General features: G+C 44.8%; 1 protein-coding gene across 2 annotated transcripts in view; it reads right to left on the reverse strand.

Annotated features, from left to right (window-relative positions):
* The window catches only part of ABCA13 (ATP binding cassette subfamily A member 13), a 417,355-nt gene that overhangs the window by 272,539 nt on the left and 117,802 nt on the right, over window positions 1-27,014 (reverse strand). For both annotated transcript variants that reach the window (XM_043462544.1, XM_043462545.1), the window contains 8 exons: window positions 24,731-24,844; window positions 22,592-22,682; window positions 18,170-18,346; window positions 15,983-16,289; window positions 11,010-11,124; window positions 9,468-9,797; window positions 6,673-6,742; window positions 4,250-4,381 (listed from right to left, as the gene is read on the reverse strand). In XM_043462544.1, coding sequence (XP_043318479.1) covers window positions 4,250-4,381; window positions 6,673-6,742; window positions 9,468-9,797; window positions 11,010-11,124; window positions 15,983-16,289; window positions 18,170-18,346; window positions 22,592-22,682; window positions 24,731-24,844 — 1,336 coding nt within the window. The remainder of the gene's footprint in view (window positions 1-4,249; window positions 4,382-6,672; window positions 6,743-9,467; window positions 9,798-11,009; window positions 11,125-15,982; window positions 16,290-18,169; window positions 18,347-22,591; window positions 22,683-24,730; window positions 24,845-27,014) is intronic.

Here is a 27,014-nt window from a genome sequence, read left to right on the forward strand (position 1 = left end):
AGGATCACACTGCTCTCGGAGACTGAAATGTAAGAAACAGAACATTTGAACAGGACTCCCCTGGTGGCCCAGTGGTTAAGAACCCGCTTGCCAATGCCACAGAGCAACTAACCCCATCTGTCAAAACTGCTGAGCCCACGTGCTGCAACTGCTGAAGCCTCTGCACCTAGAGCCGGTGGTCCACAACAAGAGAGCCCACCACAGTGAGAAGCCTGAGCACCGCAACGAGAGAGGAGCTCCCCTCACCTCCACTGGAGAAAGCCCGTGTGCACGAAGACCCAGGGCAGCCAAAGTAAACCAGTGGATTAAATTTAATTTTAAAGAAAAAATATGAATAGACTGATCACTAGAAGGAGACTGAAATAGTAATAAAAACATCCCCCCAAACCAAAGTCCGGGACCAGTAGCTTCACAGGTAAATTCTACCAAACATTCAAAGATTCAATACTTACCCTTCTCAAACTCTTTCAAAACACTGAAAAGGAGGGAATGCTTCCAAATTAATTTTACCAGGCCAACATTACCCTGAGAGCAAACCTGATATGCCATATGAACAAAATGAAGGATAAAAATCATATGATAACCTCAATAGATACAGAAAAAGCATCTGACAGGACATGACATGCATTTATGATTTAAAAAAAAACTCTCAAAAAATGGGTACAGAAGGAGGGTACCTCAACATAATAAAGGTCATATATGACAAACCCACAGATAACGTTATACTGGTGGAAAACTGAAAGCTATCCCTTTAAGAGCAGGAATGAGGATATCCACTCATATATCTGACAAGAGGTTAACATTAAAATATACTATTAACATACAACTCAATATCAAAGAAAATAATGTGATAAAAAAACTAGGTGGAGGCTCTAAATAGACATTTTTCAAGAAAAGACATTGAGAAGGCCAACAGGCACAGGAAAGATATTCAGTATCAGTTGTTATTAGGAGAGAAAAATGAAAGGCACAGTATTACCTCATGCCCAGTTAGAAAGGCTGTGATCAAAAAGACAGGAAATAACCAGGATGTGGAGAAGAGAACTTTCTACACTGTTAGTCAAATGTAGATTGGTACAGCTACTATGGAAAACAGCATGGGAATTCCTCAAAAACTTAAGGCTAGAACTACCATATGACCCAGCAATTCCACTTCTGGATATTTATCCGAAGAATATGAAAACACGAATTTGAAACAGTGTAAGCACATGTATTTCCACCACAGCACTATTTACAACAGCTGAGATACGGAAATGATCTAAGTGCCCAGAGTAAATTATTATATACAAATGGGTTGGTTACTGAACTTTTCAATATATTCCACTGCTTTATTATTGCATGGGTACTCCATTGTTTTAATCCTTGTCAAATATGGAGGTTTTACATACTTATCAGACGCCAGTCCCTCTTATCATTTTCAGTAAATTTTGATATTTGTTGTCAAGTCATATTTTAGCTATCTTTAGAAACATTTCATCAATTAAAAACAAATCCCTTGTAACAGTATTTTTAATTTAAATGATCTATGTAAGTTTCATTATTTTACATTGACATGTTTCATAGTAAATGTTATATAATTTAAAATTATATAAATTTATACATCAACTTGGAAAAAAATCAACATATTCATGACAAGCAGCCACGTTGAGGAATGTGGCATTTCTTTCTGTTTATTCAAACCTATTTAAAATATTTAGTTTGATATACATTCTCCTCTCCATTGGATTCACACTGATATTTATTTTAATGCTACTTTCCCCACTGCAGTCTCTATTTACTGACAACAGACAGTCAGGCATTGATGTTCACGGATGCGTATTTGTGATCAGTCATCTGACGGGCCTGTTTTCACCTGATTCTCAAGCTGAGCTAGGGACACCATGGTTTTCTCTGTCTTCTCCATTGGCTCTGATTCTCCATTTCCCACAGCTGGAACCTGTGTCTCCCAGCTTATCCCTGTCACAGCGAGCAAGTAGGGGCAGGCAGACAGCTGGGGGGCAGAGCAGAGACACGCAGCCGCCCCTCCCTCTCCCGCTCCGCCCCGTTTCAGGTGCCCCCAGAGCATCCTCAGGCCCCGCGCCCGATCCCACACGTGTGGCAGAGGTCCCCGACGCCCAGGACAGGCAGACAGACAGAGGCACACCCCTCCAGTGTGCTGGCCCCCTGTGGCACCTACTCCAACCCTGCCCTGCCCCTCCCACGGAAGCACAGCAGGGCTTCTGAGCCCCAGATGCCCTCTCACATCCCAGCATCCACAAGAATTATCATCAGCTCGAAAGCCTGTCCTCTGCACTTTCCCCACAGCCACTGCCTCCCCACTTTCAGATTTTACCCAGTTCCTCCCCAAAGCCTCCCCAGACTTGCAGGATGGTCCCAACCAGGCCACCTCCCTCTGGTCACTCTGTCTTCTGAATGTGTCTCTGTCTCTCTCCCTCTTCCTGAGCAAGACCCCAGGCTCACTCACAGATGATGCCTCTGAAGTCCCTGTCTGACCAGTCTCCAGTCCCTTGGCCGCGGGTCTGGACAGAAGCACCTTCCCATGTAAGACTCGGGCTTCCTCCACTGGAATGTCCCAGCGGGAGCTGGGGGACAAGCCCTAGAGGAGCATCACAAGCCCCTTTGCCTCACTGGAGTATATGAAAATTAGAACCCGGGACCCTCAAGCCTCAGGGCCCTAGGGCTAAGGAAAATCTCAGCTTCTTCCGGATCCATGGACGGATCTGATGATAATCTGCACGTGGACAAGGGCAACACGATTCCCTGGTCTTTACACTCCTGGAATTCTTTTCTTTTTCTGTGGACTCCAAGACATCTGCCATTTTGCACCTAAACACAGCTTTTTTAAATTATTATTTTGTGTGCCATGTGCCGAGCCGTTACTTTGCAAATCCAGGTTTTTCTCACTGAAACGTGATGGTTCCTCTTCTTCCCCTGGATCTGTGTGGGGGTGGGGGCCTGGGGTTCACAGGCTGCCTGATCCATCACTTTCCCGGCACCAGGGCACATCACTGTCCTGACTGCATGGCCACTCCTCTGCACCACTTCTTGTGCATTTCAAACCGACATCCCACCATCTTCTGCAACATCCCTCGTGGTTAACCAGCTTCCTGGTAATATCCAGCCTTTTCCAGCTTCCCTTCACCTTGGCCTCCTCAGTTAAATTTTTCTCTCATTTCCTAGGTCCACCTTTTCTTAAATTTTATTCAAATATCACGACAGTGCAATCTAAATTTTTCCAGAATAAATCACATTTCTAAATTATGCTCTCTCTACCTCTTGGGCATCACTTTTCCTGCTCATATGTAAAATAATCTTTTCAATGACCCATTTTATTTTGATTTTTACTCATCTTTACATGGTGCATGAACTCTCCAAGCACAGAATATATTTTTGTAAACAGAATGAAGGTTTTTTATTTTCTCCTATCCCTTCATTTTCAAGTTGTATATGATTAGAATCTCTTTTAGTTCTTAACTTTAAAGGTTAGATGCCGCTTGAAATGCCCAGTTGTTTGGAAAGTAAATAGCCAAAACCACAAGCAATTTCAGCAGGAAAGTATAATACCATTTAAAAGCTATTTCTAAAATATATAAAATAAAAAAGGTTGAAGTGCTATCTCTGCTGTTTGGGGCTGAGCCAGGCATGTGGCGTGAGCACCTCCTCCCCCACTGACCGAAGGGGAGGACCATCGCCCTGGGCAGCCAGTCCTGCATCACCTCCACACACAACACTACAGACAGCTCTGGTCTGGAAGAACTCCCAACCACCAGACCCCCGCTCAGTCCCCGTCGCCAGCCCAGCTTACCTCCAGGTCCTGCCACCCACTGACCTGGCTGAGAACTAGGTCCTTTTGTTCCTACCGCACGGCGCTCTCTGAACCCCTGACCTTGGTCTCCAGGGGCCCAAGACACATGAGTGCCAGGCTCCTGCTCTCAACCCCCTCATCTCTGTCCTCCTCACACATGGTCCTGAGAGCCAGGCTCTCTGCCGTTGCGTCTTCTGGAGCCCCAGGCTGGGGAGCTGCATGGGGCCCGCGGGACCCCTTCACCACCTGTCCCCATAGGGCCTCGGTTGTCTCAGCATTCAGAAGCACCATTTGTCCCTCAAACATGCTCAGCTCCCGTTAAAACACATCCTATCAACTCTCTTTCTCGTGTCTTATTTAAAGAACAAATAATTATCCAATATTCACATGCATTGCTCAAACTGTTTTTTAAGGTGATTTTGTCATAAAGTGCAGAATTCTTACCAGGAATCAAGTTGTTCAAGTACCATCCACATACAAAATAAAGTCCCGAATCAAACAGAATCATCCAGCAAACCCAGCCAAATGTCATGCCTGCTAGTTCCGGAGACTGGTACATATTATCCCACTGAATCCCTGGAAGGAAGAGAAGGGTTAGCGTCAGCACTGCTCATCCTCTTTCAGGGAAGACTTTGATGACCCGAGTCCATTGGGCCCGGGGGCAAAGCTAAGCACAGCTAAAACAAAAGGAAGGTCAAGGCCATGGGTCCTGGCCTTCCAGTGAAATGTTGGCTTCATCTCACACTGACAAGGACAGCAGGTGGGTGACCATTAACGACACTTGAATATCTAACATTTAAAAATTTTTAAAGGTTGCTTATACCTAGTTGTACTTGCTTAACTAAAAAAGTCTATATTTAGGGGAAATAAACCTGTTTAAAAACAAGATGAAAACTCCTTGAGCACCCACTGTAAATTATACTATTCTTCTTGCTCTTGGAATATATATAAACAGGATATAGGATCTGCAGAAGGAAAGAATCGCTCTCTTCTAACAATATGTTTGCAAGGTATTTCTGGATTAAAATTAATTAGGTGGTGGTTTAGTCACTCAGTCGTGTCCGACACTTGCGACCCCAAGACTTCCACCCACTTGGTGGAAGCTCCTCTGTCCATGAAATTTTCCAGCAAGAATACTGGAGTGGGCTTCCGTTTGCTACTCCAGGGGATCTTCCCAACCCAGAGACTAAACCCAGGTCTCCCACATTGCAGGCAGATTCTTTATTTTAAGAGAAATATTCATCTTTCTCAATTTTCCTATGGTACTAACCTACAACTCAATAAAACAAATGTTTTGGGGCTTGCCTGGTGCTCCAGTGGTTAAGAATCTGCCTTGCAGTACAAAGGGCACTGGCTGGATTCCTGGTCCGGGAAGATCCCGCATGTCATGGAACACCTAAGCCCATGCACCGCAACTGCAGAGCCCAAGCTCCAGGGCCCAAGAACTGCCACCACTGAGCTTGCCAGGCCACAACTCCCAAAGCCAGTGTGCCTGGAGCCGTGTCCACGACAAGAGAAGCCACTGCAAACCGGAAGCCTGCACTCGGCCACTGGACAGTAGCCCCTGCGCACCACAACCAGAGCAAGCTCCACACACAACCACCCAACATGGCCAATAAATAGGCAAATAAATGCTGTAACACTGTGGACTTGTTGGAATCTGGATCAAAATATTCAAATACTCTAACAGTAACCATTTTTCTTCCATATTCTCATGATCCCGTTTAAAGATCAGTTCAAAGAACTCAGGATAGGTCATGTCAGGATGACTCATCTGTTTTAATAAAGTTTTAGTGTTATATAGTTCAGGACAGTTCAACATGTTTTACCGAAAAGTCTGAGAATTTCAAGATGGGCACAAATTCATGAGCCAAAGTAATGAGATCTGGAGTTCGGTCTCATATATGGCATACATTTTCCCTGCGTCTTCAATGCACCACAGAAATCATATAAACATCTAACATCTATAATCATATTAACATGTTTATATAAACATATAAACACACACGTCTGTTCTGGTCTAGAATTTTAGTTTCCAAAATCCCAATATAAGTGAAGATCACTGCCAACGGATTTTTTAAATGTTTGTAGGGTGGTCAATGGGCTTCCCAGGTGGTGCTAGCGGTAAAGCACCCATCTGCCAATGCAAGAGACGTAGAGATGAAGGTTCAATCCCTGGGTCAGGGAGATCCCCTGGAGGAGGGCATGGCAAGCCACTCCAGGATTCTTGGAGACTCCCATGGACAGAGAAGCCTGGTGGGCTACAGTCCAAAGGGTCTCAAAGAGTTAGACACGACTGTAGTGAGTTACCATGCAAACACGCACACAGGGTAATAAACAGGAGTGAAATACAGAGAATAGAGGGAAGATACTTGGTCTGTATTCTATGCTGGTTAGATTTCCTCTGGATCGTGGCTTCAGGAAGGATCCAGAAACTCTGCAGGTGCAGATGAGAGCTAACAATACATAAAGAGCCATCATGTGAGAGAGGCAGTTAGAAAGAGAAACCAGAAAGGTGGACAGGAATCCAGGAAGACAACCACAGTTCAGGAACAGTCTATGACATGGGACCTCCTTCTGGGGAGAATTCTAGGGGTCACTAAGTAGAATGAGTCACAAGGCATCCCTGGGCACTACCTGAATGGCCGCCCTGGAGCACGAGGCCAAGATTATTCTTGTTGTGCCTAAAACCAGGGTAGCTGGAGGGAGGAAGGGGTTTACAGCCGATAAACCAACACCAGGATCTCCTTCCAAGCCTTCTGCTTAGTAACTAACATCTCTACTCTATCACTTGAAACATGATCACTATACATTTCCAAGAACCTGAGTCACTTAGAGTCACTACTTAAAAAACTGCATCCTCTTACCTGTCTCTTGCCCTTCTAGGAATGTAATAAAAAACACTCCTTGTCCAAAGGCAGTTGTGGAGAGGAGGCACTGCCCGCAGATTGAGGGAGAGAAGAGAAAAACAGAAAGTTAGTGCTTGACTGGGGACCAGAGAAAATCCACAGCACTAAATTCAATGGAAGAAACCACTGCACGTTCAGGCACTAATGATGTAAACCATCGCTCCAGGAGGTGCTTCCAACATCTGAACCCAAGACTGGGCCACGCACCATTCCGTTCTGCAAAGTGTGGTAACAAGCCAGTTTTTAATGTTAAAAGGAATTATTTCTCTTTACTGCAGTGTTTGAAGTGTCATAAATCCAATGCACTGTACACAGAAACGTATAGCACCAAACAGTGGAAAACGGAATAGAGCAATTTACCATGTTTTATTATTAAGTGAATGCCCTGGAGCACACTGCAGGCAGACTGGATGCCGAACACGCACGACTCTACATGAGAAGAGGGTGCATTGGAGGAAAATGTTATTTCATCTTCAGTGGAGAGGTCTTGTGTTTAAGGAAAAAATACCTTACTGGAAAAGTATCTCACATTTAAAAATATAATGTACCGGAGTCAGACTTTTTATTTGCTAGAAGCCCTTTCAGCATATAAAAAGGAAATCAGCATTCATACACATAAAACCTTAAGTCTGAGGACTGAAATAAAAAAACAAAAAACATCATTTGAAACTCAGGCCGGATGGTCAATGGCTCGTTTTCCATAGGTAAGGAGTATATGATGGGGGCACCAGGTGGTCCCAGATGTTTTCATTATTCTGCAAACACCTAGTTAACACACAAGAGTACTGGTTATGAATGACCACAGGTAGGACACAAACTAATCCAAACTGAGAAGCACATGTCAGTGGATAACATACTGACGAACACCATCAAATCTATGCACACGACGCAGAAACCAGGTCGGACTGAGGGGCTTACTGATGTTAGAGAAAAATAATTCTGTTTTCTTGGAAGCACTGATATTTTACTCTGAGGCATGAAATGAGCAGAGACCTTGACCCCCACCACCAGTGCGGGGCTGGGAGACCTCTGAAGGCTTTGGCTGTCCCCTGGCAGCACTGGGAATCTTTTCCTTAATAACAAGTACAGTTGACTTAACAATATTCTGTTGGTTTCAAGTGTGCAACATAGTGATTCAATATTTTTAAAGATTATATTCCACATAAAGTTACCATAAAATAGTGGCTCTATCCCCTGTGTTGTATGTCACATCCTCGGAACGTTCATTTCCTCCCTAGCAGTTGGCACCTTTCAATCCTCTACCCTCTCTTACGCCTCCCTCCTCTCCCTTACCATCACCCCCTCCGGTAACCACTAGTTTGCTCTCTGTATCCATGACTCATCTTCTGCTTTGTCATATGGTCCTTTGCGGTATATTTTAGATCCCACATTGAAGAGAAAACACACAGCACCTGGAGGTTTTTGTCTTTGCCTGACTCTCCCCCTGGTCCCTCCTCAGGTCCTCCCTGCAACTGGGGGACCCCAGTCACACTCCCCGGCCTGCGGGGAGGACCTGCCCTGCCCGTGAGCACGCAGGCTGTTTCCATGACAACAGCGCGTAACCTCAGCTCCTCCTCCCTGCCAGGGGTGGGCTCCTGCCCTGTGTCTCTGCTGTGTGTCGGCAGCATGCTTGCCAGGTCATCAAAAAGCGGGTGAGTGTCTGTCTTCCGAGTGTTTATATCACAGACCAGCAAGTATTCTAATGCTTTGAGAGGTACATTCTAAATGAGTGACTCTGATGCTGCCAAAGGAGAGGTCTTTCCACCTAATGTAAAGTAATCCATGATACTTCAAGGAAAAATGCATATCTCTTACTTCCAAAATAGCTCTGGAAATCTGTTTCATTCCACGGGGAACATAAAGAGACCGAGTCAAGTGCTTCCTTTGAGATGCTCCTGAGTGAAAAAGAGTCTTCAGGGGACAGTCCCTGTAAGTAGCAAGTGACACTTTCTCAGCCACCCTCTGTGGCTTCAGTGGCCCCACCCACGGCAAGGCGGCCTCTGGGCGGGCAGGACAGACCTGCAGAGGTGGGGAGCCCTGCAGAGCTGAAGCAGTGTGCTGACACGTTGAGCGCAGGCTGTGTGCTGTCGGGTGCACGCAGTCTTGTTTGACAGTTTCACAGCACAGCACACCTACCAGATTTCCTCTTCGTGGGCTCTAAAATCACTGCAGATGGGGAAGATGGGGACTACAGCCACGGAATTAGAAGATGGCTGCTCCTTGAAAGGAAAGCTAGGATAAACCTAGACTGCATATTAAAAAAGCAAAGACATCCCTTTGCCAACAAATGTCTGTCTAGTCAAAGCTATGTCTTTTCCAGTAGTCCTGTACGGATGTGAGAGTTGGACTATAAAGAAAGCTGAGCACCGAAGAACTGATGCTTTTGAACTGTAGTGTTGGAGAAGACTCTTGAGAGTCCCTTGGACTGCAAGGAGATCCAACCAGTCCATCCTAAAGGAAATCAGTCTTGAATACTCATTGGAAAGACTGATACTGAAGCTGAACCTGCAATACTTTGACCACCTGATGTGAAGAACCAACTCCCTGGAAAAGACCATGATGCTGGGAAAGATTGAAGACCAGAGGAGAAGGGGACGACACAGGATGAGAGGGATGGATGGCATCACCGACTCAATGGACATGAACTTGGGCAAACTCTGGGAGATGGCGAAGGACAGGGAGGCCTGGTGTGCTGCCGTCCATGGGGTCTCAGCGTCAGACACGAATGGGCGACTGAACGACAACACACTTACCAGGAGCGTCTGCAGGAGGACGCCCAGCTGGTCGTGCAACACCAGGAGCACGATGTAGGGCAGAAAGCTGGCTGTGTAGAGCAGGCTGCTGCAGAGGGCGGCCACGCTGGCGCGGCTGAACAGTGCACTCAGGAGGTAGCTCAGCGTGACCACCGACACGCCGAAGTCCAGGAGGAAGAGGAAGACGATCCAGGCGCTGCTATAGGTGAAAACGCCGCTGACCTTGAGGATGAGGGCCAGGGCCGCACTGCTCACGGTCAGCACAGCCACGTTCTCCAGGAGCCAGGCCAGGAAGTGGACGGCCGGGTGCACGCCCATCATCCTCATGTACTGTCAACCAGGGAGGAGAGCAGGTCAGCACAGGGATGGAGAGCGAGCAGGGCGGGTTCCCGGGAAGACCACAGCCGCGTAGGGCGGGGGGCCGCTGTCGTGGACACCTGGCCCCAGAGGCAGCAGCGCACCAGACACTGTCCAGAGTCAGCGCCTAGTGTGAGTGAGACCCTGACAGAGCAGGTCGCTGGCTGTGAGGAGGTGAGAACTGGGACCAGGTGACCTGAGAACAACCTCCTGGCTTTAAAAAGGCAGGTGGAAAGGAGGAGCCCCAGACCCCAGCTTGACCAGCCACACTTTTGCTGCCTTCCCTTGTTTATTGAGCTTCTGTCAATTTCGTTCTATCTTTTATTTGTCGTTTGGTTTGTCGTGGGTTTGTTTAATAAAAACAAACAGAAAAATGAAGGAGGAAACACTGAGCCTTAAGCTGCTCTCTGTGAGGGTTATTGCTCAGGTTCTAGAGTGAGTTTTGCAAAATAACTCAGCTTAAAATCATAACACTAAAATTAATTTACCCACTACACCTACCGCTTGCCCATCTATAACAGGGTGACATCTCTGGGTGTGGGGCTGATTCCTTGAAGATGAGAATGATTCAGATGCACCCGCACCCCCACAGCCTCACTAACCCCGAGGCCCATGCCTAACACCGGGGTGCAGCTGGATGGGGAAGAGACACAGAAATCCAGGAATGTGTGCATTCCAAACAGGTACACTACCTACAAAACGAAAGTGCGATTCTAGTCAAACCTGAATGAAAAGCACTTTGTAGTCTCTGCACTTTTCCTTTTCTTTAATGAACAAGTGGATAACGTGTGCCCAGGCATCAGCCCAGTTGGATGGGAGGCTCGGTCTTTTCTGGATGCTTTTATGAACTTTCATTCTTAAAAGCAGTTTTGAGAGTTTCAAGTTTTAACAAAAATGGCAAGGCTACACATAAAGAATTCCAACTGTAAATAAAGACGGTAGTTCTGTCTGTATGTCCTTCTAGGTCACGTAAGCACCAACACTGCTGAGTCAGCGACTCTCATGGGACCCTCTCCAGCCTCGCTTCCTCTCTGCGGGTGAACCAGACCGTGTCACCTGTACAACTCTGGCAGGGCACGGGGCTTCCGAGTGCACGAGTCTCCCGGGACAGTGGGACCCAGCCAAACACACAGGGTAGCCGGTCACCCCGAGTCGCTGCCCCTTCCCCTCCCCCAGGCCGCTTACCTCTTCCAGCTGGATCTCCCGCTCGTAAACCAGCTTTCGGACCATGCTGGCCACAGACACCATCCACGTGAGCATCATTATCAGGGGGAAGAAGAAGCCGACGTTGTTCAAGAACCTGTGGGGACGGGCCAGTCAGGGTCCGGGCTTCCCCAAGATGCTCTCAGTGAGTCCAGCTCCCACACTTCACCCTGCAGTCCTTACAGCCCTGGGGTTCACCCAGGAACACAACCGTGTTTGCCGCTATGACTGGGGCAGAACCATTGCTGGGTGCCCTGATTTTCTAGGACACTAGGTGCTAAACTGCAGAGAACATCACCTATGTAAAGAGAGAGTCATGAGGGGCCTGGAAGTGGAAGAACCAGACTCTGGGGTTCTTGGAGTCACTATCCAAGATCCAGGGAAGTCCAGATGTTTTGCACAGACTTGTCAGAGTGAGGCCACTTCGTGCAAATTAAAGAGAATAAAAAACAGAAGAGAAATTACAATACATGGATATATAACTCAACCCTTTTCCAATCTGCTCCTGTAAATGAGTCCAAACCAACAAGAGAAGGAAAAACTGACACTGTGATTCTGATACATATTTGGAAGAGACAGCCAACTATTTGAAAAAGCTGCTAAACATAATCAAGTCCACATGGGAGTTACACAAAAAAATGTATGTGAGAATTCAGGCTAAATCATCTCAAGAGATCTTCTTCAGGAAGTTATCAGAAGACAAACCAACCCACAAAAGAATGACTGGTACAGTGAAAGGATAAAGCAAGAAGTGACTATATTTCCAGTAAAAATAAGACTGAAACAAATATTAAAAATAAGGTGACAGGACAGACTGGAAATATTTTGTTCCTGGAAATGTAAAAATGAGACAAAAAACAAAAATTACAAGATTGGGGAAATGAACCAGAGAGGAAGAATAAAGCTGGTGAAATCCAAAATCAAAGGCTATTATTAGGCTATTTGTTTTGGGCTTCCCTGGTGGTCCAGGGGTTAAGAATCTGTTTTGCAATGCAGGGAACATGGGTTCCATCCCTGGTCTGGGAAGATCCCACATGCTGCAGAGAAACTAAGCCCATAGGCCACAATTACCGAGCCAGCGCTCTAGAGCCCGTGAGCTGCAGCTACTGAGGGCCATCCATCTAGAGCCCGTGCTCCGCAATGAGGAGCCACCACAGTGAGGAGCACGCACACCACAGATGCAGAGAAGCCACCGCCGGAAGCAACTCGAGAAAGCCCACACACAGCAGCGAAGACCCACCGCCATCAACACGCAAAAACAAATCAAGCTCCTTTTCAAAGGCGATGTTTTTAACACTGACAAACATAGACTACAAGTTCAGTCATCTGCTAATGGTACAAAGGAGGACATCAGTGGACAAAGAAAAATCATGCTTTTTATTGGTCATGGTAAAAAAAAAATGGGTTGATAGTATTTATACAAAGTTACAACTACAAGGCAACCACTAGAACAACAGCAAAACATAACTAAATATAAGTAAGAAAAATATAAGACACAACTAAGACCATATACACATGAAATTGCATTTCATACCGTTAAACAGCTAACCTCACCTGTGTAAGAAGTTATGTGCTGCTCACAACAGACATGCCTAAAAGAAAACACTTCAGAAAAGTTTAAGATGAAGGGATGGGCAAAGGGCATGGCAGCAAATGGGAATCCAGAGAGAGAGAGAGAGAAGAAAGGAGGGAAAGCAGAAACCACTCGTTTAATCATATACAAGGCAGAATGACATACTCCTAAGGACATACTAATGAGACACACTGAAGACACACTACGTAGGAAAGACCCAGAACACAGTTATTCACAGCTCTGCGTGGAGCAACTCAACCTCAAGACTAGAAGGCCAAACCACAGGAAAAATCGAGGGCACATTCCAGAAGCAGGGACTGGGACTTCTCTCTTAGCTCAGGACAGATGAAGTGGACACAAAAAGGACAGAGAACTCCTAAATAACAAAGTTAATGTAGGTAAATTTTCCACTACAAAAACAGGAAATTAAAAATTATTTTCAAGTGCCCATAGATCATTCATCAGATTATATATTAGTTGACAAAGGAAAATGCCATAAATTCAAAAAGTAACAATGATTAAGGCAGTATCTTCTGGTGGCAAATGCAAGAATTAGGATTTATCAGCAACACTGGACAATTTAGGGTATGATGTAATTTTTGGATTTTTGTCAATCTGATTTTTTAAATGCTATCTCACACTAGCTTTAATTTGAATTTTTCTTATTAGGAGTAAGCTGAGTAATTTCATATGCTTAAAATTCCTGAGAATTTTCATCTGGAAATTGGAAGATATTTTACTTAAACAGCTCTTGGGTCAAGAAGACAATAGGAATCCATACTGCAAGTGTCTAGAAAACAATGAAATTTAAGTCATATATCAGATCTATGGGAGGAGGTTAAAATAAGGATTGAAAGAAAAGTCGTCACCTTAGGCAACTACATAAAGAGAAAAAACATTAAAAATAATGAATCAAACATGAGTCTCAATTATCAAAGACACAGGGACTTCCCTGGTGGTCCAGTGGTTAAGAACCTGCTTGGCAATGTTGGAGGCACAGGTTCGATCCCTGGGTTGGGAAGATTCCATACTCTGAGGGGCAACTAAGCCCATGCACCACAACTAGAGAAAATCCCTCACATGCCCCAATTATCCAATGCAGCCAAATAAATAGATATCTTTTTGAAAAGTACCAAAGAAACAGCATAACAATTAACGGTACATAAAAGTGAAAAAGTAATAAAAATAAACGCAAAAACAAGTAAGTTGGAAAAGACAAAAGAGGAGAATTGATAAAGTCCAAGTGCAGTTCTTTGAAAAAATAACAACAAGAAAATAAGGAAATTATGTGTGTACCAAATGAATTTTTAACATGCAGAAGGAGAAAGTGTGTTGAAAAGGGAGTAACTACAGACAGAGAGGAGATGAAGGAGCAGGAAGCAGGGCAGGAGGACCATGGTCATTTTGCTTGCCCTCAAATCCTCACTCGGACCTCAGGGAAGAGGCTGGTATCCAATGTTGATGCATGTGCACCTCCACCAGCTTCCCAACTGGGTGAGAAGAGGTCCTCTGACTCTCACCCCTGGGGAATCCCACAGGGGAGGGTGACCACAGTTCTCGGGTTCACACGGTCCTTGTCAACCCTGGTCTGCAAGCTTCCAGAACGCGGGGCATCACCTATTTTCACCACCAAGTACAACAGTCAAGTACATACATGACACATAGCAAATGCTCCATAAATGGCTTCAAATGAAGAAACAGCACAAAAACTTGCACTCTTAAAAGTCTGTTCTGTATTTCTGTGTCTCTTTTTCTGTTTTGCACAAAACCCACTGAAATGTTGTGAAGTAATTAGCCTCCAACTAATAAAAAAATTAAAAAAAAAAAAAAAAACTTGCACTCTTAGCAAGATGCCTTGATTTCAAGTATATAAAATGTGTATGACAAGGTCCGCAAACAATATAAACCAACTTATGATTTAGGAGAGGGTATGAAGTATGGTTTTTTTCCCCTCTCTTTTCTCAACTCTTGACAGCCATTTGTTTATAAAAACTAACAAAAAAGGAAACATTAAATCAGGGATGTCTAAGTGACCTCAGAAACAGGACTCTCTCTCGCCTCCCTGTTATCTGGACAGCATGAATCAAACAAACATGTTCCAGACTCTTCTGAGTATTTATCCTTACTCTGGAACCCAAACAAAAGCCTGTCAACAAACTTTGAAATTAGGAAATCAAACATTCTCATTTAAGTCTTCTTAAAAGGATACTCTGATCTTCATAAACATTTCATTGTCACCATCGCTTTTTCTGAAGATGGCGAATCCCTGATCTGCATGTTAATAACACCTCTGTTTTCTCTGTGCCCTGCCTCTATTAGCAGCATCCCGGGAGTTCAAAGACAGAAAATGATGAGCATGCTGAATTAAAATCACACATGCAGGAAGAAGCACTGGAGAAATAAGCTTTTGTTTTTTGTCTCTCGAGATGCATGCCACCAGTGCAAAGTGCAGGGTGGTGGTCAACCTCTGGCCCCCACCACCCTTCACCCCAGCTCTGCCTCCTGGCCTCCTGACGGCCTTTTCCCCTTCCTCCACCCCCACCCACCCATGACCCCAGTGCCAGGCTCCAGCACGGGGGCTGGAGTCCCTTGTGACTCACGATATGGGCGAGGAAGGCACCCAGAGAGGGGTGAATCTGGGGCTCTCAAGGCTCCCGTCAGGGCTGTGCCCTCCCTCCCGGCCTGCGCCAGGTGCACCCAGAGAAGTGTGTGGCTTCCCCAGCCCTGGGGAAGGGAGTCTGATTTCACCCTCTCCTTTCCCAGTCCTGTTTGCTAACCCACTGGGATAATCAGAGAGGAGGAAGGGTGAGAATGCACGCACACCTCTCTAAACACAGCACCACCCACATCACCTCCCGTGTCTCACTCTGGAGCGTCGAAAACAGAAGAGCATCCCAAGGGTGAGCACTGGCCTGGGTCCCCTCAACTGACCTTCCCCTCACTGTCACCCCAAGAGATCACCCACTGAATCACCCAGTTCAACAAGGACCCCACTAAGCCACCGCCCCAGGCCTCTGGGAATCCCCCACCCCCGCACGTGGGTGGCACAGACCTAAACTGTAAGGATTTGTGCTGAAGAAGAAATAAGCTTTCTCTGATTCCCTAGTTCAGGTGGGAGGGATCCCCCTTGAATACTACTCATCAAATTTATTCCAAAGGGTGTTTGAGGCTACAGATGCCTGATGTCAGCTTTAACTGAACATACTGTCTCAACAATTATTCTTCTATCTGGATGGCTCAGACAGAAATGAGCCTTAGGAAATCAAAATGGAGAATGGATTTTCTTCCAATGCTCTTTAGTGGAATGACTATGCAGAAGCTCCAGGATTTTCCTCAATCACGTCTCCAAACACAGGGCCCCTCCCAAGGCCAGGGTACTCACAGGTCGCTGGTATGGCAGGGGTACGGGATGGCCTGGGTCTGTGCAGCCGGGTCCAGGGCCTCTTGCCCCGTCTGCACCGAGATGATGGCTCTTTCGATCATGTCTTGCAACGGCACAAAGATGTAATTATACTTGAATCCGTCAGCTGGGAGGCTCTGAGGGTGGAACTTCCAGAAAGGGTTTTTCACCAGATCCGTTCTCATGCTATACAAGATACTGGTCCGGATGCTGTAGGTGACCTGGGGCGGAAGCTGCAGAGGTTCTGAGCTGAGGTTCTTACCAACTAAGGAACTGTTGAATATGATGCCTAAGTTCAGAAAAGGGCAAACAAGGGGTCATCACAACCTGGGAGAGGCTCACAGCACGTCAGCACCGGTCTAACCAGACCATCCAAGACATTCATATCCTCAGTCCTTCCCCCATCATGCAGGGGCCTCGTCCCGGGGAGGTGAGGCTAATCTGTGTGACACAGCCTTCAGCCATTAGGTAGAACCAAGACCTCCTAACTCCCTACTTTTTCTTGAGTACTTGCTCTAGCTACAACTTCTAATATAATATTGACTGTGTATATGTTTGTGTGCATTCAGTCATGTCCGACTCTCTATGACCCCATGGACTGCAGCCAGTCAGGCTCCTCTGTCCACAGAATTTTACAGGCAAAAATACTGGAGTGGATAGCCATTTCCTACTCCAGGGGAATCTTCCTGACCCAGGGATCAAACCGGTATCTCTTGTGTCTCCTGCATTGCAAGTGAATTCTTTACCACTGAGACACAGGGGAAGTCCATAAAATTGACTAGAAGTGGTGAAAGTGGGCATTGTTCCTGATTCTAGGGGGAAAGTTTTCAGTCTTTCACCACTGAATATTTTGCTGGCTGTGAGTTCTTCTTATATGGCCTTTATCTGGTAAGTTTCCTTCTATTTCTAGTTTATTAAGTGTTTTTACCATGAAATGATGTGGAATTTTGTGGAATTCTTTTATTGCATCAAGATGATTTTTTTCCCTTCATCTTATTAAAGTGACATATCACATTGATTAATTTGTGTCTGTTAACCTATTCTCAAATTCCAGAAATGAATCTCCTTTGGTCACAGTAATATAACCCTTTTAAAGTACTGCTTTGGTTTGCTTGCATTTTGCTCAAGATTTTTATGTCAGTATTCATAAATGATATCTGAAATTTTAAAAAATTATCTTTTTTCTATTTTAATAAAACCAACACTGTGGTGTCATAAATACATAAAAATTAATTTCCTTTGCATTTTTTCAGGACTTGAAAAGTCACACAAGGCTGCTTAAACAATCAGGATTTTCTTCTATGGGATAACAGATATCCCTAAGAATTGATGTCTTTGGATTATGTGTTCTGCTCTAGGAATTCTTCCAACTTCATATATAAAATCCCTTGTGGGTTGAAGTCTGCCCTCCCGAAATTCATAAGTTGAAGCCCTAACCCCTAGTACTTCACAATATGACCTTATTTGGAGACTGAGTCTTTACAGAGGCCACCAAGAGAAAATGAGGTCACAAGATGTGCTCTAACCCAGAAGGACTGGGATACTTATAAGAAGGAGAAGTTTGGAAAGACACACACAGAAGGTGGGGCGAGGAGAGACACAGGGAGCAGACAGCCTTCCACAGGCTGAGGAGCGAGGTCTCTGAGGGAGCCAGGCCTGCCCACACCTGGAAGCCAGACTGTGAGAAAACAAATTTCCGCTATTTAAGCCACTAGTCTGTGATACTTTGTCACAGCAGCCTTAGAAAACTAATACAAAGCTGAATAAAAACAATTCACTGTTTATTCAAAAGCATACAAGAATACATCATATTCATGTTGACTCAATAAGACTTGAACTAGCCGCTGCCTCTTCTTCCCTGACACCAACGATGTTGAGACACCATGGTAAAAATAAAAGAGATGTCAGGAATCACAGATTTAATCAAGAAAAGTGTAATGTGTCATGCAAAATTTAACCATAAACTAGTAAATTAGTTTCATAAACTGGGGAAAAGACACTGGAAATAGCATACAAGGCCCATCTTTCCATCAACTCAAGGCAACCCATTCTGCTTTACTCATTTTACCTGGAAAGCACTCCTTTTCTTCTGGAGCCATGATAAGACACGTTTGGGGAGACACAGGCACGCACTGCCCTTATGAGCAAGCGTGTTAACTGAATACTTACTGGCCAATAAAGTGTTCTTCCGCAGGAGGGCCTGTGCTGTGGCTTCCAGGGCGGCAGCGGAGGCCAGGCCCCGGAAGCGGTTCAGCTGGACGCAGGAGGCCAGGTCGACCAGGACGCGGCCCAGGGAGCGCAGGCGGCCGGCGCCCGTGTGGTTCAACATGGCGTCCAACTTCCCTCCTGAGGAGAGGAAAACAAGGACACAGCAAGTTTTCTCAGCACAGCATGTACGGTTCCTACAACGGGGATTATGCAAATAAACCCCCTCATGAGAAAATTACTCGAAACAGTCCAGTTCTGTTCCATGCAAAAACTGCTCCTTACTTGCTGAGGGCAAACTTTCACAAACGCTCCCTGTAATGTTGATACTTGGAAAGAAAACAGTTAAATCACAGAGGGTGAGGCTGCTACCAATAGGCAAGTCAGTAGCAGCAGCCGGAGGGAATGAACAACCAAGGGAAAGACGGTGAGAGATATGGGCTGGAGAAACCCAGCTCTGGGCAGAGAGGTGGCTTTGCCCCCTCTGTACGTGCCCAGGGCAGCCAGGTAGCAGTGTCCGCAATGGGGGCAAGACCCAGTTTTGCCCCTGAAGCAGCTCTACTGTAACTCCATGTTTACCCTGGAAAGTTATTTGATCTGTCAAAGTCTGTGTTCTCATCTGCAGTGTAAAGAAATCAGAATCCCCTATGGGAACATCCTAAGGATTAAGTTTTTGTGGGTACCTCCTGTGTTTAAGTGCTTACTGAGTACTCCTTTTGTCATGGTTCCAGCTGCTGAAGAGGAGAACTAGGCGCCAATCTTAATCCTTCCTAATGAAACTAAGCTCAACAGCCAGAAAAATAGGAGTGCTGTACACTCTGAGGGGCTCTGGCTGCTGGGGATTTTGTCTTCTTGTTTTTGAAAGAGAACTGGAAAGTGTTCGATTTGACAGCATGGGGCAAACCAGGGCATTTCTGTGTTGCTGATCATTTGTCGTTTGCAATGTGTGCTCTATAAGCTGACCCAGGAAGCTTGCCAAAAATTTCACCGTGTCTCATTCCAGAGGCTTCGTGGAGGAGTGACTTGGCCTCTGCAGAGTGTGGCTTTACTCGTCTCCCAGGGACAGAACCAAAGCTGCTTTCAATGGGCTTTGCATAGCTGAATCACTGTATAACTGAATCTTCATAGCTGTGTGTGTGCACACGTGTGCATGTGTGTGTGCATGTGTAATAGAAAAGCAGCGCCACACAAATGCCACGGGCTTCAGGGTCCGGTGCAGAGACCTCCCTCAACGCCCAAAAGCAGCAGCTTGTATGTGGAAAGAGCTCTCACTCAAGTGGAGTCAAAGTAACACAGAGAGCCCCGCAAGTCTTCACCATTTGTTTCGAGTCTGAACACTGCAATGCCCTCCCCTGCCTGATGGGGGCGCTGGGGAGTGCTGGGGGGGGTACCTCCACAGGAGAGGATGGAAACAGGACAGGGCACAAAAGCCCACCATGAGAGGACTGGACCAGGCCAGCTTCTCTCTCCTGGGTCCGTATCACATACAGCGAGGAGGGAAGACACACAACCAAGCAGCAGGAGGTACAGGAAGGCCATGGGGCCCCAGTCAGCCTGCAAAGGCAGCAAGACTCAGAGGCTCGCACAGGCACAGGGGACAAGATTCTACAGTGGTTTCAGCCAAGCTTTGCCAGAAGAAGCTGGGCATTTTTCCCGTTTGATGCCTACGACTGAGGACCTGAGACACACTGGTGTGTGTCAGCCGTGACCAGCAAGGAGGTTTAAGATCCCCCGTTTCTGGCCCTAAAGATGATGTTCAACAACTGCCTCCATCCTGATGCTTACAGCTCTTCCAGACGAAGGCTTCCCAACACCTGGGGCCACAGCTATCTGTTCGGGGAGCTGTCCTGGCCACAGCATCTCACCAGCTGTGACCCTGCCAGGTGCCCCTGGGGACAAACCCCCCCTCAGCTGAGACCCAGAGAGCGAAACTGAGGCCCAATAAGCTCCATACACATGAGAAACATCCAACTGGGTTTTAGCGCCTTGTTCTTAACCACACCAAACATTTGAAGGAAACCCTCCAACATGAAAAGAGAGAATTCAAACAAAATGAATAACAAAAGCAGAAACAATGATCAAAAACGAAACAAAAGATTAAAATGACATTATTTTTTACATACAAGTGAAAGATTCAATGACGTGACAGGAAAATATCTGATATGTGAAGGACAATTATCTGCAGATTAAAAGGATTCAATATTAAAGTAATAATAGTGATGGACAACTTGCTGAAGACAAACAACTAGAAAATACAGATGATTTTTAAAAATCTGTGTGAAGGCTTCAAAGAACTTCCAAAGATACTGCCAAATGATTAGTATTCATGGACATAAAACAGAATAACCAAAAACCCAGAGGAAAAAAAGATGAAAAACTAACAAGAGACTCAAAACATGCTTCAAAAATCTTTGGATACAGCTGTTCAAAAATTAGATGAAATCAGGGAGAATTTCAGCAAAGAACTGAAAACTATTATTTAAAAAAAAAACCCAGGGCCTTCTCTAGTGGTCCAGTGGTTAAGACTCTGCGCTTCCAGTGCAGGAGGCGTAGATCTGAATCCCTGGTTGGGGAGCTAAGATCCACATGCCAAGAGGTATGGCCAAAAAAACAAAAACAAACCCAGAATCAAATTGCAAGTCTAGATTGGGCAATGGGACAAATTAAACAAAGAACTCTCAGCTGAGGTAAGAATTAGTGGATTTTAAAAAAGAAAAAAAAAAAAAAACTCAAGCTGAAGCACAGAGAAAAAAAGATTAGAAAACAAGAGAAAAGGATAGAACAAGCATATGGACAAAGAAAATCTTTCATGGTGTTTAATTGGAGTTTCAGAGGAGAATTAGAGAGAAAATGTGTCAGAAGTAATATATCAAGAGAAAATGACTAAGACTCTCCCTAAACGTACAATATCAAGAAACTAATTCAAGAAGTGCTTCAAAACCAAAGCAGGAAACCTGTGATGTAAAACGTACCTAAGCAGGTCAAAGTAAAACTGCTGGAAAGAAACAAGAAAGATTTTAAATATAAACATAAGAAAATAAAGATCTTACATGTTCTCAGTAGTAAATTAAACACAGTCTCAAAACAAATCATGCCTAAACTGACAGAATTAAGGAGAAATAGACAAATCCACAACCATAACGGGAAATATAAACACATACTTCTTAATAACCAATAGAACAGGCTTACAAAAACCAAGGACATACAGGGTTGCATCCCCTCCCCATATAGAACTGTTACATGGAGAAGCCAGGCTAACCATGCAGGGGCATTAAGTCAACAAATGTGGAACAAATGAAGTCATATTGATTGTACATGCTTTGACCACTGCAACCTGAAGGTGGAAGTCAGTAACACAAAGATAAATGAAAAATCCCAAATATTTCTAAATTAAGTTATAAACTTTCAAATAATTAAAGAACCAAAAAAAATAAAACAACACTTCACTGAATAATATGGAAAATAGAAACGTGTTGACAAGTGGTATGGGTTCTCAGCAGGGTGCTGGAGGAGCATTTGGTCCCTGCGCCCCAAGGTAACCCTAGTGGGGCTGCAGGCACACAGAGTAATGAACCTCAGTGTCGGGACAGAAGACATCTGGTCCTCACCCCACAGCTCGCAAGGGAGCCACTTGCTAGTTTTCCAGAATGACTGCGTTTTCAAGTCTGCTTTAACTACATGAGAACATGATTCAAGGCAGTAATATCTACTTAAAAATACTGTTAAACTTTCTAAGGCCGTAAATCACTAATGCCTTGCCCCCCACTAGCCCTCATGCTCCAGGCAGACGCAGCCCCTGTCCTGGGCACAAGCACAGTGCCAGGGGCCTCGGATGGCCTGACACCCTTCCTTCCCTCCCGGAAGTACTTCCATTCCATCCGCTGGTCCAGGCTCCTGGGAGCATCCCTGGGACGCACCTGGCAAACCAGACTCTCGCTCAGAGCCTGACTCTCCTGCATGTTCACAAAATGGCTGTTGAGTATCTAAACGAAGTCACAGATCAATAAACTGTAGACATGCAATAAACATTTGCTGATTGATGAATTTTTTATCTAAGCTTCAGATCTTCAATTCTTCAGTATAAATGCTTTCAGTTGACTTAGAAACTCAGTGATAGCCATTTCTTTTATAAACTTGTGTTATACCTCACAATTCACATATTTAAATCAGAACCCTTCCTTTTGAACTAAGTCCCTTACTATTCAAGCCCTGAATCAACAAGTCAGAAAGCTTCAGTTATAAGCAAACCATGGAGTATGTTTAATTCAAGCTCTTTATCTAACAAATCAGAAACCAGAAACTGGGTGAGGAAGCAGTGGCTTATCTGTGTCACCCAGAAATTTCCTGGCCAGAGGGTGGACCCACCACACCATCCACCGCACTTACCAAAGATCTGAAGCTTTTCAGTCAGTTTGCCTACATCAATGTGCAGCTGGCTTTTTATAAAGCTTCTTATAAATTTGTTTTTCAGGGCTTCCTAGAGGAAAACAATATAGTTGAACAAAAATAATCTCACCATTCCTCTTGTGAAATAATACTTGCTAGATTTATTTCAAGTTTCATGATACAGGAAAATGGCACAAAAAATGAGTCATCTGAAAAGGGTTTTAAAACACCCCAGTGAATAACAGGACAACATTTGCTTAGGACTTTACTTGAGAAACAAAAGTAAACCACTTAGGTTATAATTGTAAATATGCATTAGTACTGAAATCAATTTGGGTTATAGTTGTAATTATGCACTAATATTAAAAATAAGGGGCTTCCTGGGTGGTGCTAGTAGTAAAGAACCCTCCCGCCAGTGCAAGAGACCTAAGAGATGCAGGTTCGATCCCTGGGTTGGGAAGATCCCCTGGAGGAGAGCACAGCAACGCACTCCAGTATTCCTGCCTGGAGAATCCCATGGACGGAGGAGCCTGGTGGGGTACAGTCCATGGGGTCACAAACAGTTGAACACCCCTGAATCACTTAGGACACACTCATTAAAAACAAAGAATGAATTCAGTGTTGACTTTTTTTCAAATCTTCAACAAAACGATTTGGTGGTCCTTTATATAAATCCTTTGTGTTGCCTTTTCCAAGGGTCAGTCATAAAGAGGGGGTCATTGTCACAAAAAGATTGACGAAAGGTTTCAGCCTTTTCCCAAACCCTGTCTTGAACCTGCAGTATTCAAAGCCTTCCCATTGGAAGCACATTTGGTATCCTTATGCACATCTTCTTTCAGTATTGACAGTCCCAGCTCCACTCACTGGTCAAAGGTTTCCCTATGGAAGGTCCTCCAAGGTTACTTTCATCAGCTTGATAGCATCTTGCCTGCTTATCCGGCAGCTGGCAGTACCACCCGCTTACTACACTCGACAAGCCACTGAGGGTGAAAATACAGATGCGGGGCGCCAACGCAGGATCAGGCAAAGGGAGGGGGAGTTCTGAGTGGGGATTAATTGGGGATTTGTCAGCTCCCTGGAGAATATTGATGTTATCCTGACTTAGCTTTACCAAACAACTTTATAACTTGAGGACTTCTGACAATTTTCAAGTAAGAACCACCTTCTGCATTTAGCTCTTTAATTTCACAGTCACCTTATATGTGATGATTTTATTGACTCTTGTCTACAGATGACAGGACTTCGTGATGAAACCTCAGTGTCTGCTTTTTAAGAAATAAACCAAACAAGAACAAGACATAGGTATATTTTCTCAAGCTCAAGTTAGAGCGACACAGATGCCCCAAAAACTTATCATGTGATCTACCTTGATTAAAGTTCTGTAACCTCTCTGAAGAGATTGAGACATTTGAAGCTACAGTCCATGATTTTTTGGAATACATTATGTTCTCAATACAGAATATTAGGGAATGAAAGGTTTTAACAGGCCCACAGTTCAAAGCATGCAAACCTTCCAAAAAGCTTTCAGGTGGCAGGGGCTGATGAACTGGAATTGGGAGCCTGAGGCTGACATATATACACTGCTGAGACTATGTATAAAATAGGTAACTAATGAGAACCTGCTGTATAGCACAGGGAACTCAAACCAACGCTCTGTGGGGACCTAGATGGGAAGGAAATCCAAAAGGGAGGATATACGTATATGTGTGGCTGATCCATTCCGCTGTATAGCAGACTGACACAGCAGTGGAGAGCAAATATATTCCAATAAAAAACTGAACCCCTTTGGGGAACTCGGGGATTTTCAAGGCACGAGCTACTTGTCTCCTTGCATGGCCCTGAAACAAACCATTCTTTGCTCAAAAAAAAAAAAAAGCTTTAAGTTAATATGGAATTTAAAGCACAAATAAGTATTAATGAATTATTGATCATTCTCACAGCAGTAACATCTTGCATGGGCAAAACAACTGATCATTTACAAGGAGTTTTCACACTTAACGCAATTTTACATCAACATGACTAGCCACCCGGGAAAGCCAAGTCCCATGTGACTCTCTAGCACCCTCTGAAGGACACCTCTGGTTTTGCAGACACACCTGGGGTCTCCCAGCCCTTGGTGGCAAAGGGGCCACCTCTCACCTGCAGCCGGTGGAGCATCTGGCCGTTTCCACTGCTCTGAAAAATGCTGGACACCTTCAGCAGTATTTCTGATAAAGTCTTCAACTTGCCCACAAAATCAAAAGTATGATTTACCTGAAAAATAAAGCACATCAGGGTGTGTCTCGAGTTCAGCTGTGTTGCACTAGGAAGATTCTTCAGCCCTGTGGCTGCTACAACAAGGAGATATACATTGTGTGCAACTTGGCCATCACAGCAAAGATCTTCCAAGGTCACACGTCACCGGAAAAGGTGACCATGCCAGTGCCCCTTCCTCCAGGCTTCTTCCACTGGGTGTTGCCCATCTGTTCACCATGGAGTCCTCAAGGTACACGTCACTCTAAGAATGAATGTTCCAGTATATGCTGGCTAAATAAGACAACATCCGCCCACAAGTCCTCCTCAACCATACATTCTCAACTAGCATCTATGATCTGGTTTATGATACCCAACTCTATTTAGGAGAAAGCAAAACTGTATTTTTTAATTAGAGGATAATTGCTTTTTTGTGTTGGTTTCTGCCATACAACAACTCAAATAAGTCATAACTATATATATATATATATATCCCCTCTTTTCAAGCCTCCCTCCCCCTTCCCATCCCATCCCACTTCTCTAGGTTTTCACAGAGCACCGATTTGAGCTCCCTGTGTCATACAACAGATTCCCACCAGCTATCTATTTTACACATGGTAGTTTTGGGCTCCAAAATCACTGTAGATGGTGATTGCAGCCATGAAATTAAAAGACGCTTACTCCTTGGAAGGAAAGTTATGACCAACCTAGATAGCATATTTAAAAGCAGAGACATTACTTTGCCAACAAAGGTCCATCTAGTCAAGGCTGTGGTTTTTCCAATAACCATATATGGATGTGAGAGTTGGATGGTGAAGAAAGCTGAGCGCCGAAGAATTGACGCCATTGAACTGTGGTGTTGGAGAAGACTCTTGAGAGTCCCTTGGACTGCAAGGAGATCCAGCCAGTCCATCCTAAAGGAGATCAGTCCTGTGTGTTCATTGGAAGGACTGATGTTGAAGCTGAAACTCCAATACATTGGCCACCTGATGCAAAGAGCTGACTCATTTGAAAAGACCCTGATGCTGGGAAGGATTGGGGGCAGGAGGAGAAGGGGATGACAGAGGATGAAATGGCTGGATGGCATCACCAACTTGATGGACATGGGTTTGGGTAGACTCTGGGAGTTGGTGATGGACAGGGAGGCCTGGCGTGCTGCAATTCATGGGGTCAGAAAGAGTCGGACATGACTGAGCAACTGAACTGAACTGAACTGAGTGTAATGTTTTTACATTTCAATGCTACTCTCTCAATTCATCCTACCTTCTCCTTCCATCACTGTGTCCACAAGTCTGTTCACTAAGTCTGTGTCTCCATTTCTTCCCTGCAAATAGGTTAATCAGTACTATTTTTCTAGATCCCATATATATGCATTAATTACAATATTTATTTTTCTCTTTCTGACTTACTTCACTCTATATAATAGGATCTAGGTTCATCCACTTCACTACAACTGACTCCCAACTCATTTCTTTTTATGGCTAAAAGTGGGGCTTCCCTGGTGGCTCAGATGGTAAAGCATCTGCTTGCAATGCAGGAGACCCGGGTTCGATCCCTGGGTTGGAAAGATCCCCTAGAGAAGGAAATGGCAACTCACTTCAGTACTCTTGCCTGGAAACTTGCATGGATGGAGGAGCCTGGTAGGCTACAGTCCATGGGATTGCAAAGAGTCGGACACGACTAAGTGACTTCACTTCACTTCAGTAGTCAATTACATATATGTATCACAACTTTATCCATTCTCTGTCAACGGACATCTAGGTTGCTTCCATGTCCTGGCTACTGTAAACAGTGCTACAATGAAATCTGGGGTGCATATATCTTTTTGAATTGTGGTTTTCTCAGGGTATACGCCCAGTAGTATGAAAGTGTTAGTTGCTCAGTCATGCCCAACTCTTTGCAACCCTGTGGACTGTAGTTTGCCAGGCTGCTCTGTCCATGGAATTCTCCAGGCAAGAATGCTGGAGTGGGTAGCCACTCCAGGCAAATAGAAGGGGAAAAAAGTAGAAGCAGTGACAGATTTTATCTTCTTGGGCTCCCAAATCACTGCGGACAGTGACTGCAGCCATGAAATTAAAAAGTGCTTGCCCCTTGAAAAGAAAGCTATGACAAACCTAGATGGCATTAAAATGCAAAGACATCACTTTGCCAACAAAGGTCCATCCAGTCAAAGCTATGGTTTTTCCAGCAG

The sequence above is a fragment of the Cervus canadensis genome, chromosome 3 (genome assembly GCF_019320065.1).
Source record: "Cervus canadensis isolate Bull #8, Minnesota chromosome 3, ASM1932006v1, whole genome shotgun sequence".
NCBI lineage: Eukaryota > Metazoa > Chordata > Mammalia > Artiodactyla > Cervidae > Cervus > Cervus canadensis.